The following is a 15,523-nucleotide window of genomic DNA, read 5'->3' as shown; positions in this document are numbered from 1 at the left end:
TAGGCCAGTACTCTGTCGTAATCACGGAGGATAAACATAAAGAAAGCTGAAACAAGGTTTCATTATGTTTTGCAACATTAAATAAGATTTTTTTTAAAACGTTTTTAACAAGATAAAAAAGATTTCTTTTTTTTTTTTTGGTAAGAAGATAAAAAAGATTTCATTTTCGCTTACATTACTCCTTTTCAACTCTAAAAAACAAGTATAGAATTTAAAAATAGAGCCACGTTACATCACCAATATAAATATAATATATATAAATAATAAGTGTAAAAGAAAAAATAGTGATATTATATATGTATTGTTTTTTTAATGAATTTATATAGTATAAATATTTAATTTTTTGATGAGATAGTATAAATAATTATATTTGCAGTTGTTTTCTTGTTTAAATTTTTAATAATTTGAAAGTTACATTGAGGACAAAAAAATCTAAGTCTTAAATGTTTTTGTTAAAATACCAAAAAGTGTTCGTTAAGATATAACTGCAACACTTTTGATTATTTATGCAGTTTTTTTGTTTTTAGAATTTAGTCTACTAATATGCTATATATGCATTTGTTGAGCCATTGAATTAGAAACTTTATTGGTTGAAGTAGGATTTTTTTGGTGCTTTAATATTTTTTTTTAAGAGAGAGCTTCAATCTACTGAGTTAATATTTTGTTAAAATTCTTTATCATCAAATGAAGATAATAATTAATTTTTAATGTAGTTGAAAATTATACCATCATTTGTACTAATAATATCCATACGCAAAAATACTCCGTATATATCATATGTATATTTAAAATAGGCGGTGGTGGGTCAAACAAAACTCCCCCACTTGGAAGGTATGGAACCTTCCAAGGCTTTCCAAATGTGTACACACAAATTCAAAATAAAGAACCGCGTGGTGAGAGAGAGAGAGTCAGAGCCACAATTTTCATAAATTTCCTTCCTACTTTATCTTTTTTCTAGTTTCTACCCAAACATTATAAATATTCTTTAGTTTGGTCCAATAGATCCTTCGCAAACCGAAAAAGAAAATTCCATTTCCTCTTCCTATTATATATATATATATCACAACCTAATAGCAATCTCTCTCTCTCTCTCTCTCTCTCTCTCTCTCTAAATATAAGTAATTTCACAACAGAAACAGCTTATTATTATTACACCAAACCTTATATTTTATCTTTCTCGCAGCGTTTGCTTTCAAATTCTGCAATTGGTTTGTTTTGGATTAGGGTTAGGGTTTGGGTTTGAATTCTAGATAAATAGAGAGAGGAAAAAAAGATGGGGCAGCAATCTCTGATCTACAGCTTCGTGGCTCGAGGCACGGTGATTCTGGCGGAGTACACGGAGTTCACCGGAAATTTCACGAGCATCGCTTCCCAATGCCTCCAGAAGCTTCCGGCTTCCAACAACAAGTTCACCTACAACTGTGACGGCCACACCTTCAATTACCTCGTCGAAAATGGCTTCAGTATGATCTAGATCTCAATCTCGGCCTTCGTTTTCTTCATCATTTGCTCAAGATCTGTGTCTATTTGACCTCAAATCAATCAAAATTAACGACATCTCACTAATAATTTTATTTTTATTGTTATTGTTATTGTTATTAATTTTTTGAATCATGAAGTCCTGGATTCGTCAGATTTCGTTGTGTTTGAGCTGTATTGTATTGTATTGTATTTGTTTGGATCTTTTCTATGGATTTCTTGCTCGATTTGGAATAGGAAGGGCCGCTAATAGGTAGATCCTCGTTCTTCGTTTGGCTATTGATAGAAAGGAATTTCAGATTTGTAGATTTGTGTTTTTAATCGTTTCTGTTTATTACTATTGAAATTTGATTCAGAGGGTTGGATTTGAATGATCTATCTATCTTGAGTGTTTGTGTTTTCTGTGATTTTAAAATAACATAGATATATAACATTTGAGGTTGTAAAAAAAGTTATGTGTTCATTTCTTTTCTCTCCTGCATTTCCTCAACAATTGAAATGGGTGATTAGTGTTCGTATTTTTATGAGCATCTGTAATATCGGTGTCAATGTTACGAGAAATGTAGATTGCTGCGGTATGCATTCTGAAATGGGAATTTTCAATATTGTAGACCTATTATTTTGGGATGTGGTTTGAGGCAGTGTTATTCAGATTTCTTTAGTTAGAATCTTTGGCCAAAAAGGCCTTTTCCCTCCAAAATTTGAGGTCCCTTGATGTTTTGATTTCTTACCTTTTATATTTCTCTTAAAATGGGTAAGAATGGAAGAGACATGTGGAATGCTTGGGTTTCCAGATTGAATTATTTTGAATGGAAAAACTAGCATCTTTTTCTTTTGATTTTGCAGTAATCTGATCTGGGATTGGATATAACATTGATCAGTCCACCTGAATGGGGTCATATAAAACAACAATGGATTTCTTGTAGCCTTTGGAGTTTCTTCTTTAACCTTAAGAAGAGAAATTGAAATCTTAGGGTGGCTTATTATATCCAAATTGAAATCTGGGCATGTAACAGGAAGTTATTAAATTCTTGAATTTGGGTGTTGATAGTTGATAGTTGATAGCAAGTTTTTGTGGCTGAAGTATGGCTTATGCTTATTTTAGTGTCTGCTTATTTTGACACTACTTTATATTAATTCTCAGTATGGATGATTGTTAAAAAATTTTAAATTGTGTGTGTGGGTGACCAATGGGGGGATTATTGGTGTGCCAATAACTTGATGTAGATGGGTTTCAACTCTTGACCATGTGAAGTTGCCTTCATACATGAATTAATGCTATGGTGTCTCATGTTTATGGGAATATCCCTTCAACAACACCATCAAGAAAAACTAGTACCAACCATCTACCTAAAAGTAAGAATATCACTGGTCCAGAACCCTGAGTCAATTCAGTAGATTTACAAAGTTTAGAGTTTAATCAGATCCATTTTTTCAGGTCTGTCGTAAACATTACAACAATTTTTTCAGATTTAATAGTTTCAACAAAGTTCACTTCTTTTGCGATTTGTCCATCTGTAGATGTTCCCTCTTGAGGAAAGGAGAAAGTTCATTGATACACAGATTATCTCCATAGGCTTACTTTACTCGATTTTTCCAACTTCTAGTTGTTTGTAGTAGGATGTCAACTTATTGATTTAAATTTTAAAATGGAGTAACTCATTTGCATAAATTTTGAAGTGTTTTCTTCATTCCCTTTAAACCACTGCATGTGTTTGTGGATAGGTGGAGGGATTTGTGCGTGTTGAGAGGGAATTATGGCTTTTATAATTTGAGGGATCATATTTTCACTGCCCATATCAAGTCAGTTATACCCAGCTGTATGCATCAAGCCTTCTCTCAAGTGTAGGCATTTAAGTCACATGTATGACATGTTTCTGACATTCTGAAGTGTGTTCTAAGCCATTTCTGGTTTTATTACAATGGATGGTGTCTTTCACTTTGTGCTTTAAGATTTCAAAATTGCTTACTGTGTCTCATAAGGATGCTGTTTTCCTTGGTTTTTTACCTTCATCAATATGGTGGTTTTTGTGTAGAACTTTTTGATTGGGGTTTCATTGAAAGATAAAGAATGGACAATGTAAGATTCTCTATCATATTGGCAGCAGCGATTCTTACTTACCTTACTCGTAGAAGGTGCTGCTTTTATAGCCAATGTGCCCTAGCTCAAGTGGCACTTTCTTCTTCCATAAGAATGGGTGGAGGCTGAGGTCATGCATTCAAAACCCACCTGGTGCATGTGTAGCTTACTAATAAGAAATAAAAGATGCTGGGTATATAAATCAAAAAGTGCTCAAGAATTATGGCATCCATTTCCAATAGTTATTTGATACCATCTTTGATGCTAATACTTAAAAAAATTACATGTTCTCTCCACCATCCCCCCCCCCCCTTCCTCCCCCCTCATTTTATTTTCAAGTTTGTTCGGTTATATCACTTGTTTAAAAGCAAATGACAAAAGGATTATTGGAGAGTTTGATTTTATCAAAGCAATTTACAAAATAAAGTGAAATGCTTAATTGGTTTGTTAATAATCTCCAGAGAGCATGCATGATTTTGTTTTAACCCTGCTGCTTTATTTTGGATACTGCAGCCTATTGTGTGGTTGCTGTTGAATCTGCTGGTAGACAGATTCCCATTGCCTTTTTGGAGCGAGTTAAGGAAGATTTCAACAAGAGATATGGTGGAGGGAAAGCTGCAACTGCTGTTGCCAACAGCCTCAATAAAGAGTTTGGGTATTTATTATCCTGTTTTTCATTTCATAGGGATGTACCTTTGTTTCTTCTAAAGTATCTTGACTCTCTGGTATATATTATAGGTCCAAACTGAAGGAGCACATGCAGTATTGTGTGGATCATCCTGAAGAGATAAGCAAGCTTGCGAAAGTGAAGGCTCAGGTTTCTGAAGTCAAGGGTGTTATGATGGAAAATATTGAGAAGGTTTGGTGCTAATGCTGTTTGCTTTTTTAATGTTATGATGTAATTTGGTAGTAGAAGTTGGCTGAAGATAAATCCTGCATTTGCATGCATGTTTTTGGTAAACTATATTATTGCCGATAGTGTAAATTATTAGGCATTGATGTTAAGGATTTGAAATTTGCCTCTTCTTCCTCCCTATTCTAAAAGAGAGAAAATGCTGCATGTTTTGATTGAGGAAATCCATCTTTTTGTGCAGGTTCTTGACCGTGGTGAGAAGATTGAGCTGCTGGTGGATAAAACTGAGAACCTTCGCTCACAGGTTAGTTCCAGAAAATCTCTTTGGGAGATTGATGGGTTTGGATAACGTTTTTAGCCTCTGGAAATTATTGGATTGATCCATGCAAGATTTAAGTGTTCTTATATAATATTCCATACTTATATGGAATCTGTATTTGTATTGGTTCTCATTCTTTGTTTCTTTCCTATTTCGCACATTTTCTTCTCCTCTCTGATTTGTTGATATTGAATCAGCTGATCCTAAATTAGTTGGGAGCAACACTTTGACTTGGTATATGATATGATGGTATTAATATTAATTCTTCCTTGCAGGCACAAGATTTTAGGCAACAGGGAACCAAAATGAGAAGGAAGATGTGGCTTCAGAATATGAAGATAAAATTGATTGTTTTGGGTATCATCATTGCCTTGATTCTTATCATTGTTTTGTCTGTTTGCCATGGCTTCAAATGTTAAATTGGCTTGGAACTTCCCAGAGGCTTCACCGCTGTCATCTTTCTGATTTGGACTGTCTTGGTAGATTCCATTCCACCTTGCAGATCCTTTCTCTTGGGTCTTTGATCTTTTAGGTTATACCTACCTTCTTCTGCTAGCCTTTTAGGATTGGGGAGCATTTGTATTTTGGATTGGTTGTATAGGTAATATGCTTCGACTCCTGCAAGTAGATAAATTTTCTATATGTTCTGTGTTGTGGATTTTTTGTTTAAGGTGTATTGAAGGAATATTTTGATGCCTGCAATGGTATGTACTCTCGGAATGTTTTCAATATATATATGTCTCATTGTTTTTGTTCGTATAATTTCCTTTCCTTTGCTGTTTTGGGTGATAGGCGGTGGTTGCCTGGTATGTTTGGAGGAGTCTTTGGAATCGGCTTTTTCATGTTGATCTTAATATTAACAACAAATTGTGAGGAGTGCATGCGGGTAGTTCTTGTTGGATTAAATATTCACATTTATCTCATTTTATAGGATTTGAATGTTAACGAGGAAAAAAAATTATTGCTTCCTAGGAACTTTAGGTTGATTTTAAACATCCTCTTTGAATCACTGCGCTCGAGCATTATTCTTTGTAAAGCTTCTCAATATTTCTACTTCAAGAAGGAAAAACGCCAATATGTGTGATTTGTGACCTATATGCATATATGTAATCATTCTTGGGCCATTTGACAATAACAAGCACCCCTAATAATTCCCACTCTCTATTCCACTCCCTGTATTATTTAGCTCATTTTCCTCAATATTTTTTTAGGGTACAGTCTTATTTTTATCCACTTTCAGTAAATCATAGAAAAAAGCTGATCCAAATCAATCAACAAAAGTATATTTACCATGGTTGTCCATATCTTTATCTGCACGCTCCCGTGCCCAGAAATGATGACTGTTTGGGCGGTAAAGCTAGAGGATGTTTGAAAAGATTTAGAGTTTGTCTCGTTGACCATTCATTCTGGTGACTGGTGACTGGTGACAACATAACATATTAACAACGAGCTTAAGTAAAATCTAAAAAGTTTTACAACCAATTGTAATAATATTTTAACAATAGTTGAGGTTTCAGGAATCCAAAAATAAAATAAAATGCAATAATAAAATATTAAATTGGGATTTATCATAAGTGATAATAAGAATGTTGTGAAAATTTTGTGACATTTGTTATATTCTTAGGTTTCTCACAAAACTAATGTGATTTTGTGAATTAATTCAGGCATTTCTTCTCTATTATTGATATATTTTTTATATTTTATATCCCCTTTCATTTTTATTTATGTTTTATTTTTGGTTGAGCACGAATTACGATTTTATTTTGCTAGTATTTTTATTTTTTTTTAACCTTTTTTTTAGTGGTATTCTTAGTCATGTTTTTGCCGCATGAATAAACTTTTCAACCCTATAGATTGTATCTGACAGGAGGATGTTTGATCAATTTAGGCACGCCTTCATTATGATTTTGCACGACACGAAGCTATTCTAGAACACCAATAGTCTACCATTTCGGTTCCATTGTTAGGTAGTCGCAAGTCCCTAAATTTCTTCTCTGCCATTTCTAATGAAGCTTCATAGGGGAGGATCGGCAATGATGTAAGCATGTAACAAAGACAGGACTACAAGAGATTCAATCTCGGATTGTTCTGTCAGATTATTAATCAAAACAATATATGTCAAGGACTATGGATAAGACAAATAGTAATGTAAGGCAAATAGGTACAACAGTTGACTTAGATCTCATAACAGGGACTAGAAGAAAACTATGAAGACAATAAGTGTCCTCCTAATACAATAATGTATAACTAAGTGTATAGATACATACATACAATTCTTTGATTATGTATATGAATATATTATGTTAGATCAATAAAAGCCAAGCCCTATCTCTTTGCTATCATTAGACGAACAAGAATATCACAATCTTATCAACTAAATATAGGGACAAGATTCGCATATGCGTAAAGTTTGGTGGACCTTTGTAAACAGTAAATGAACAATTGCTAATGTCTATAATTGCCTTATGTGAAGAAGTTGTACATATCCATACACCTAGTCAGAGAGTCGTATATATCTATACACTCAGGCATATGTTATAATATTAGGAGTGCACCTATTGTCCAGATAGTCTTCTTTTAGTTGTACCTTATCAACACCTATGTATGCACTAGATGATTCCTATTAGTTTGTCTTCTTATTCTTCATTCTTTTTATGTATAATTGTATACTTGTGTCAAGAAAGGAGTAAATGGAAACATCCTAAAACATGTAGATGAAAAATTGAAGATTCCAAATAAACACAATTTTTTATATATAAATATTCTAAATGAAAAAAATGGGCAATGTTAAGATCTAATATAAAGATTAAAAATTATTGATGTTGTTACTACTTATTGTAAATCTAATTTTTAGATTGCCATAATAGACAAGTTTACTTGTGACTTGTGATGATAAGGCCATTGATGTTAGTCATATAATATTTATATCTTTTTTGGGTAAAATTCAAAAAACACCTCTAATGATTGGACTAATGTCAGATAATAGCAAGACTTCTCAAAAAAATATCTCATTTGCTTTTTACACATTAAGAATTAAGAATTTAAGATTGCTTGTGCACTTTCCCCTACTACAATTTTTTTTTTTTTTTTTTATAAAAATTTTAAAACTAAGACCCTAGCATTTGGGGTAAACCATTTTTTTTCCTAGCAAGTTAATTGGATCCTTAGGAGGGCAATTTATCAAATCTAATAGGGTATGCAGTCAGTCTTTACTTTCAAAGAATCAATGTTATTTGCAATTGGCCAAAAGTTTTGAAACTTAATTAGTTGGTATCTTTTAATGTTTTCAATGGAGATATTCAGATGTCAAATCCCCCCTCCCCGTTATAACTATCAAATTATTTATTAAAAAAGAGGTATTTGTAATGGGAATATTAGTACTAATTGATAATAAAAAAAAGCATAAAACCAATTTTATATGAATATAAAATATTTTGATTTGCAAGGAGGAACCAGCTCCGATCTGGTCAGATCAAAACCACAAAAAGCAGCAGGCCAACCACGAGGATTTGGCGGCATGTGACCCCACTAAAGAGGTAGAAGAAACCTTAAAACAGGGGGGACAGACCACCATAGACTACAGAGCGTCACTCACTGTGGCGCGGAAAAAGCTCGATGCACCTGTTAACCCAATAGCGCTATCATGCATCATGCAGAGAGAGTTTTCGGGGGAAGGTGTTGAGCTTTGATGATATAACATAACCGAAATATGATCAAATACACCAAAATCCTGTTAGCACTTAGTGAACTCCAACTGAGCAACTGATTCAAATGCATGGAGTATAATGAAATGTTCCTTTCTAACAACTACACAGAGGAGTCACTATTCATGAGTTCTTCATGGGGCAACACTGTTCTATGTTACCAAAAAGATCAAGAGCTATGCATAAAGATATTAATATCTTCTTTGTCATCTTCGTAATGCTATGTTCACTATTCTTAGTCTCTCTTAGGCTGAGCAATGTCAAAAATATATTGATTTAGTCGCTGGCCAAATATCTTTGTGGAAAATGACTCAGTAACATGTCGCCGGGCCTCTTCACCCATTCTCTTAGCCATTGCAGGGTCCTGAATAAGTTTAGCCATAGCCAAAGAGAACTTTTGTGGAGTAGGATCACAAAGAAATCCTGTTTCCCCATCCTTAATTGTCTCTACAGGGCCACCACTGTTGCATGCAATAACAGGTTTATGAGCTGCCATGGACTCCAATGGAACAATCCCAAAATGTTCATCCTACAATAATTGAACATTTAGATATAAAACCCAAATTTGCTTTTCCAAAACTGATCAATTTCATGAGAATACCAAATGCTCAAACCTTTGGTGTATAAAGTACGCACAAACATTGGGAGAGAAGTGCATTTCTTTCATCTGTTGAACATGATGTAATAAAGTTAACCCGATGAGACACTCCTTCCCTTTCTGCTAAGCTTTTAAGCTCCTCCAGGTATTCAACATTCTCTCTCAGGCGTTTATCATATCCACCTGCAACATATTATGAATTTTTTTGTGGAATAGATGGTTTGGAAGAAAATAAAGGCAAATTTTTTATGCTTTGTTTACCAAATCTTGTGAATTCCATTAATTGCATTTTAAGACCATGATCAAGTTTTATTACCAGTTATTAACATTACTCCATTAGTCCCTTTTATAGACAATTCCCATATTAAATGTTGTAACAACTATTTCAAATGGGCGAATGTAGGTCTTCTTTTGCCATGTAAGTAGCAAATTAATTTCATCACATAACCCTTTACATAAAAGTCCATCCCTGTATCATGTATGGCTAAACAGGAGGATGCGCAGACAAATATAGCAAATACTCTGCAATCAACTATTCTAGCAAGAGTTTTGCTTTATCATGTGAACAGTTTCCCTTATGTCAAAATGACCAACTCATTTGGCCAAATAAATTGTTTCTTACCATCTACATGTCATATATAGCCAACCATGTTTTTTAATTACAAATTTGGTACACAATTTTTTGGGTAAGTGACTTAGGATCTGTTTGGATACCGCTTATTTTGCTGAAAATTGAAAACTTATTGCTGAAAGTACTGTAACAAAATAATTTATAAGCTAGCTAATTTTTTGAGCTGAAAGTACTGTAGTTTCAGCTGAATAGTAGCGTGAACAGTACAAAATAATTCATTTGCGTTTTTCATCTTTTTGTGGGGTTCATGAACAGTAACGTGGGACTCAAGTAATTTTCAGCCAAACGCGCAAAACATGGATGCAAAACGCTATCCAAACACTCACTTAGTGTGCATAAATTACCAAGCCAGTTATGATATGAACAATGTAGCTCCACTCAAATATTAATTATATGTGGCAGCTGAAGTTTTTAGGTTTGATTTGTGAACTTACAGAGAGACAATGGAAAGCCTTCTATGTTAAGTTACCAGAAGAGTCCAATGGCAAAACAGAGAGTTGCCCAGCTAATCGTATGAAGAATCTAGTATTGAGGTGTTACTTCCAATTGGTCATGTATGCATAATTAGTCTTAGTTTAAGTACACAATGCCTTCTGAGCAATCATAAATTGGTGATAATCAAACCCTACCCCAAGATATATACTTTCACAATTATTTACCCACAGGTATGAGATATCTGTCAAAAAGAGTATGCAGTCACAAAATCGTTAGAGACTTGCCTGCAATGGTTAATGAAGCATCATCCAGGTTACTATTTTGGAGGACATCTCCTTCAAGGTTGTGAAGCATAGCAAAGGCCAAAATTGCTAGATCTATATTCTTTTTTCTTTCAAATCGGTTGATGGACAGAAAATTCAACCTATAACCACACCCCCCCCCCCCCCCCCCCCCCAAAAAAAAAAAAAAGATAAAGAGAATTAGACTCTAAACTTATAGTGGACAAAGTAAACATAGTTAAAAGAAATGTCTACACATAGCATCCTATGCCTAGAACTAGAAAATTTAAAGGGAGACACACAAACTTTGCTTACTTATTTGAATGGGGTTCATCAAACTGATCCACATTAACAGCTGGATAAAGAACAGCTGGTCGAATTCCCCGAGCATGAAGATGCTTGAATGTATTTGCAAAGGTAGATGCAGTATATCTGCTGTTAACAAGTATCATATCTGCCATTCCTAGAGTCCCAAAAGAAAATTAAAAACAAACAGTAGATTTACATGGCACAAGCATACACTTAGGAGATGAGGATAATTTACAAGAGTAGCCAAAGTCAAGACATGGAATCTAACCAGTGGTTATTTCTTCTATGAAGTCAATTGGTTTCCTATATATCCTCCTGAGAACAGTAGTGTGTTGAGCCAGCAACAGATCTGGAAAATGACAATAGAATACAACCTGGGCAGAAGAATGTAGTGCATGAAACAAAAATGATGCCAGGACATCCAGATAACAGTTTATAAGAAAGAAATATAGATACCTTCATTGGCTTTTTAAGTTTCAATAATGGAATGACAACAGAGACCTGATCCGCTAGTATAACATCAAACGAAGGCCACATGAACAGCACACAAAGAGCAACAAATATGCACCGCAGATATGCACATAAAGCATGAAAACGGTAGAAAATATGTCGGGGAAGGAAGGCACCATATACTGTAACCAAAAAGGTACCTGAACAACCAATGAACGTCGGTAAGACATATCAGAATGCTAGATGCACTACATCTTACACAAAGAGCTTTTTAAACCAAGGCATATATATATATGCACATAAACACAAGCACACATGCATATCTACAAATATACACATATGGGCTACGTATATTGTGGCCGAATTGGTTAAATTTAACTGTATCCTACACTTGGCACAACCATTGGATTGGAGATGATATTTCCCATGGAATTTTTAATCCTCCATGGGCATATATGATAATAATAGAAAATGAGTTTCAGCTAAAATGACACTTCCTCCTCCCAAAAGAATATTGATGGAGGGTAAAGTCTGATAAATTACCACTTATCTCAAAAGCTTGAGTTGTTAGAAAATGTTAAATTTTAATCATTTAACCATTTTTCTAACAAGGTCTTGTGTTCAAACATAATGCATAATAATACTATGGGGGAGGTGGTATATACGGCTAATGGTGATAACATAGATTCCTTGTTAGTTGCGTAAAAACCGTGATGGGTCACCTTGACGACCACCCATGGTCTCAAGATTGCCACCAGTCACTCAAGCTTGCAGGTGAGAACTGACTTCCAGTAATTTTCTTTCGTCCAAAACAAAGGAATCCTCTTTCCATCTTGATAACTGAAGCTTACAGTTGGCTGCCAAACACCAAAAATAAATTACATCTTTATTATTATTATTATTATTATTTTTAATTCAATCCAATCCAGGTGTGTTGAAACCACAGGATGAGATATCTTATATCCAATCCAATCCAGCAATTTAGCCATACATAAATATATACATAACTATAAATATCCTTCTACCTTTCATAAAAATTTTCAATTGAAGAAGGGCCATCTAATTTTCTCTCCTTTGCATTGTGTCATCACATCATCACATATATTCACACTAATTATAAATGGGTGGAAGACAATTTTGTTTAAGTAACTTATAGGTAATAAAATATCATTAAAAAAAAACGAGGAAGACAAGATGAGTACACTGGTTTTAGACCTCAAGATTCATAAAGACCAAATAAGCAAAATCAACAAAAAGAATTTCTCATGGGATCAAAGGAGAGCCAATAAAATAAGGTCCTGAGATAGTTCTAGATGTTCAGGAAAGGGGCAGATTCTAGCCTATGTTCCTGAGAGTTTTTGAACTTGTACGCTAGGCATCGAAGCGACCCTATAACTGACTCAGACAAGTCCATATTCATATTGAGGAAGATGAAATTAAGGGTAAGTCACTGACCAGCAAGCGTTTCCTCAAAACACCGAGCTTTATCATGGTGAGAAGTAAAAATATGAACATTGTGGCCATGGGATGCAGCAAGTTCAACAGCGGCATCAACTATTAATCTTTCAGCACCACCTATGTATAGATAACCAAAATAAATAGATTAAAAACTAAAAACTAAAAAAAAAAAAACCAAAAAGAAGTGAAATCAAATACCCATTATCTACGCTAGAGAAGATTAAAATAAAATAACGTACCTATACCAAGATCGGGATGAATGATGGCGATGTTCAATTTGGAGCTATCCTTCTTTCTCTCCATACTACCTACTGCAAATTTTGAGATCCGAAGTCGATTTGTTTTTGGTTTCCTCTCTCTCTATCTCGGTTTCCTCTTCTCTCAGTCGGGTTAGGGGTCGGACTTTTGGGAATGATGGGCAATTATTATTATTATTTTTACTGGGGAGGGAACCGTGTATTGCAATTTTACTGGGGAGGGAACCGGAGTGTATTAGCTAAATATGGTAAAAAATAGAGTTTATTCGTGATATGAGCACTTTTTAAACTTATTCGAGAAAATGATGAGAGAAGTGAATTTTAGAAACACCATTGTAGAAAAAGAAAAAGCCATGTCAGACAAAAAGTTGAAAAAAAAAATTAATTGAAAGAAAAAGATGAATTGAAATTTTTTCAATTTCTTTTGTTTTCTTTTGTATTATTTTACTTTCTTAGTTACCAAAGTTAGGCTTCATCGCGTGGGTTTGCAAAGCTATGGTGGCTGGCGGAGATAGGTTTGGGGCTGTTGGTGGAGGTGGGTTTGGTTTCTTTTCTATTTTGCATTCCTGTGATTGGATTCAATTCATTGATCTAAATTGGCTCTTTTTGTCTAATTGGCGCGAAGTTTAGGTTAAGGAGAATGGTGGTGATTGTCATGATTTCTTGAATCAGGTTTGGGTGCATTGAGATTCGAATAGTTAGAGAGATGAAATGATTGATATGGATATCTTTTCAGTGTTTGTTCATTATTGGGGTTCGATGGGTCTTTTTGGGTGCTTGATTTGGTAAAGGGTTTCAATTTAGTTTGGATTGTCATATTATTGTGTGTTGGGTATTATGCTTGGTAGCTAAGAAAGTGCAAGAATACAAAAGAAAATAAAAGAAGTTGAGTTTTTTTTTTTTTTTTTAAATTCTTTATTTTTTTCTTAGACATGACTTTTTCTTTTTCATTAAAATGCTTATGTAGCTTTTTTAATGTTTAATTATTTGATTTTTATATTATTATTTAGCCACATGTGCACTAGTAATGTAAATCATTTCCAATGTAGGCATTTTTTATTAGTAAGTTGATAAAATGGACTGATCATGTCAAAATATAAAGTGAATAAAATGAATCTAATAGTTATTGACTTATTCTTATCAATTTTATATAAGTAACTAGTTTTATTTGGAATACCTATTATCCAAGTAATAATAAAATAATGACTGATTTCGAATATGTCATTCTTCCTTATGTTTAGTTTCTTTGGTAGAAACAAAAACCATCAAAAAGCAAATTTAATGACACATGCAATCAAGAATATTAAAAACAAGTGTCCATTTTTTAAATTAGGGAGGATAATAAAATATATGAATTCACTAATATTAATCTTAAAATTTTATATTCTCTAAGCCCTTTTAGTGACATGTTTTATATATGTGTGTGTAGGGGCAGTGTGAAACCAACATTATAATAGCTTATATTTGTGCTATTGTGCGCGTAAGTGCTCGCAATTGAGTGGGTGTTTGGGGGTATGCCTTGGCTTAGGGTGGACCATGGCGGCGAAAAAATGGAGTCGCCACCTAGATTAGGTTTATGAACCATAAATATAGCACCCTTCGTGGAAAGCTTAATCTATTACTAAAGCATGTGTCCAGAGTTTAGGTATGGGGATGCGAAGGTATTAGGCATCCAACCCCACTTGACTTGTGGGCCGGCTTCCACTCATTGTATTCCACGTCTTAATCTCATTAAAGGCACACTCAACATTGTTATCCTAACTCACACACACCCTCCCATGCATCTAAAGCAAGCAAGCAAACATGACATATTCATCTCCAAGCCTAATCATTCATCCATCATGGCATTAAACATATATTTCCAAGGGCAGAAACATCATAAGGCAGATTCGAACAAACATGCTAAAAGCATCTCATTATTAAGGAAAAGGCAAACAAGCAAACATAATCATGTTCATCATCCAAAGAAAAATCATATTCAAATCAATGCATGTTCATATGAGTGCATGGCTTACCTCACTTATCTCACTGCATCATAGCACCTATGTATCAATGCATGTTCATATTCATATGTATGTTCATGGCAAACAAACAAATCAAAACCCTAACTAGCATCAAAGAGGTAAACAAACAAAAACAAAACAAAAATATAGAAGCAGAGACTTATAGATGTGAAAAACAACTCAAATAGAGGTATATTATATAAACAAAACAAAGAAACAAAAGTGAAAAGGCTCAGGTTAGGGTTTCTAGGCACGAATATGTGTGCGCATACATAGGGCATGTATGCGTAGCCTAGTTATATGCATATGCATACAGTAAGTATGCGCATGCATACACACCCTAAACCTAGAAACTTGCAGAACAAAAACACAAAAGCAGAAATCTAGCAACCTAACATGCTTTGGACATAAAACAAAACAAAAACCTAAACTAAATAGATATATTAATGCCTTAAAACATATAAACAAACAAAGGAATCAAAGAAAGCTAAGAAAAAATGAAGAGCCAAAGATAGAATCTTTACCTCAACACAAGAACTCTTTAGAGCTTGATTTTGACCGTTCCCCTCAATCAATCTAGTCACAACCAAACCAAAATTAGTCAGTAAACCTTTGAAACTTGAAGATCAAGACCAGAAAATGTCTCAACAATAAAATATTGACTTA

The 15,523-nt window shown here is 34.1% G+C and overlaps 2 protein-coding genes across 2 annotated transcripts; one reads left to right on the top strand and one right to left on the bottom strand.

Annotated features, from left to right (window-relative positions):
- The first annotated feature begins 1,005 nt into the window (after window positions 1-1,005).
- Window positions 1,006-5,493, top strand: LOC142624459 (putative vesicle-associated membrane protein 726). The gene is made up of 5 exons (XM_075798028.1): window positions 1,006-1,463; window positions 4,073-4,214; window positions 4,298-4,418; window positions 4,654-4,716; window positions 5,007-5,493. The coding sequence occupies exons 1-5, from the start codon at window positions 1,274-1,276 to the stop codon at window positions 5,148-5,150; spliced, it is 660 nt and encodes a 219-aa protein (XP_075654143.1). The 5' UTR covers window positions 1,006-1,273; the 3' UTR covers window positions 5,151-5,493.
- A 2,900-nt stretch (window positions 5,494-8,393) lies between these two features.
- On the bottom strand, window positions 8,394-13,056 carry LOC142625940 (uncharacterized). Its single transcript, XM_075799699.1, has 8 exons — window positions 12,837-13,056; window positions 12,595-12,714; window positions 11,146-11,339; window positions 10,958-11,063; window positions 10,696-10,843; window positions 10,384-10,523; window positions 9,050-9,216; window positions 8,394-8,964 (listed from the first exon to the last, which is right to left on the bottom strand). The coding sequence occupies exons 1-8, from the start codon at window positions 12,898-12,900 to the stop codon at window positions 8,671-8,673; spliced, it is 1,233 nt and encodes a 410-aa protein (XP_075655814.1). The 5' UTR covers window positions 12,901-13,056; the 3' UTR covers window positions 8,394-8,670.
- Between the last annotated feature and the right edge of the window lie 2,467 nt (window positions 13,057-15,523).

Source organism: Castanea sativa, chromosome 2 (assembly GCF_040712315.1).
Source record: "Castanea sativa cultivar Marrone di Chiusa Pesio chromosome 2, ASM4071231v1".
NCBI classification, from domain to species: domain Eukaryota; kingdom Viridiplantae; phylum Streptophyta; class Magnoliopsida; order Fagales; family Fagaceae; genus Castanea; species Castanea sativa.
Note: the sequence above shows the minus strand (reverse complement) of the source record. Positions and strands in the feature narration are given on the sequence as shown.

Coding starts and splice junctions, on each gene's coding strand:
- LOC142624459 (XM_075798028.1), top strand. CDS start 1,274: ATGGGGCAGCAATCTCTGATCTACAGCTTCGTGGCTCGAGGCACGGTG. Junction 4,419..4,653: donor TGATGGAAAATATTGAGAAG/GTTTGGTGCTAA, acceptor CTTTTTGTGCAG/GTTCTTGACCGTGGTGAGAA. Junction 4,717..5,006: donor CTGAGAACCTTCGCTCACAG/GTTAGTTCCAGA, acceptor TCTTCCTTGCAG/GCACAAGATTTTAGGCAACA.
- LOC142625940 (XM_075799699.1), bottom strand. CDS start 12,900: ATGGAGAGAAAGAAGGATAGCTCCAAATTGAACATCGCCATCATTCAT. Junction 10,524..10,695: donor GATGAACCCCATTCAAATAA/GTAAGCAAAGTT, acceptor GTGTGGTTATAG/GTTGAATTTTCTGTCCATCA. Junction 9,217..10,383: donor TGCTTCATTAACCATTGCAG/GCAAGTCTCTAA, acceptor AATATGTTGCAG/GTGGATATGATAAACGCCTG.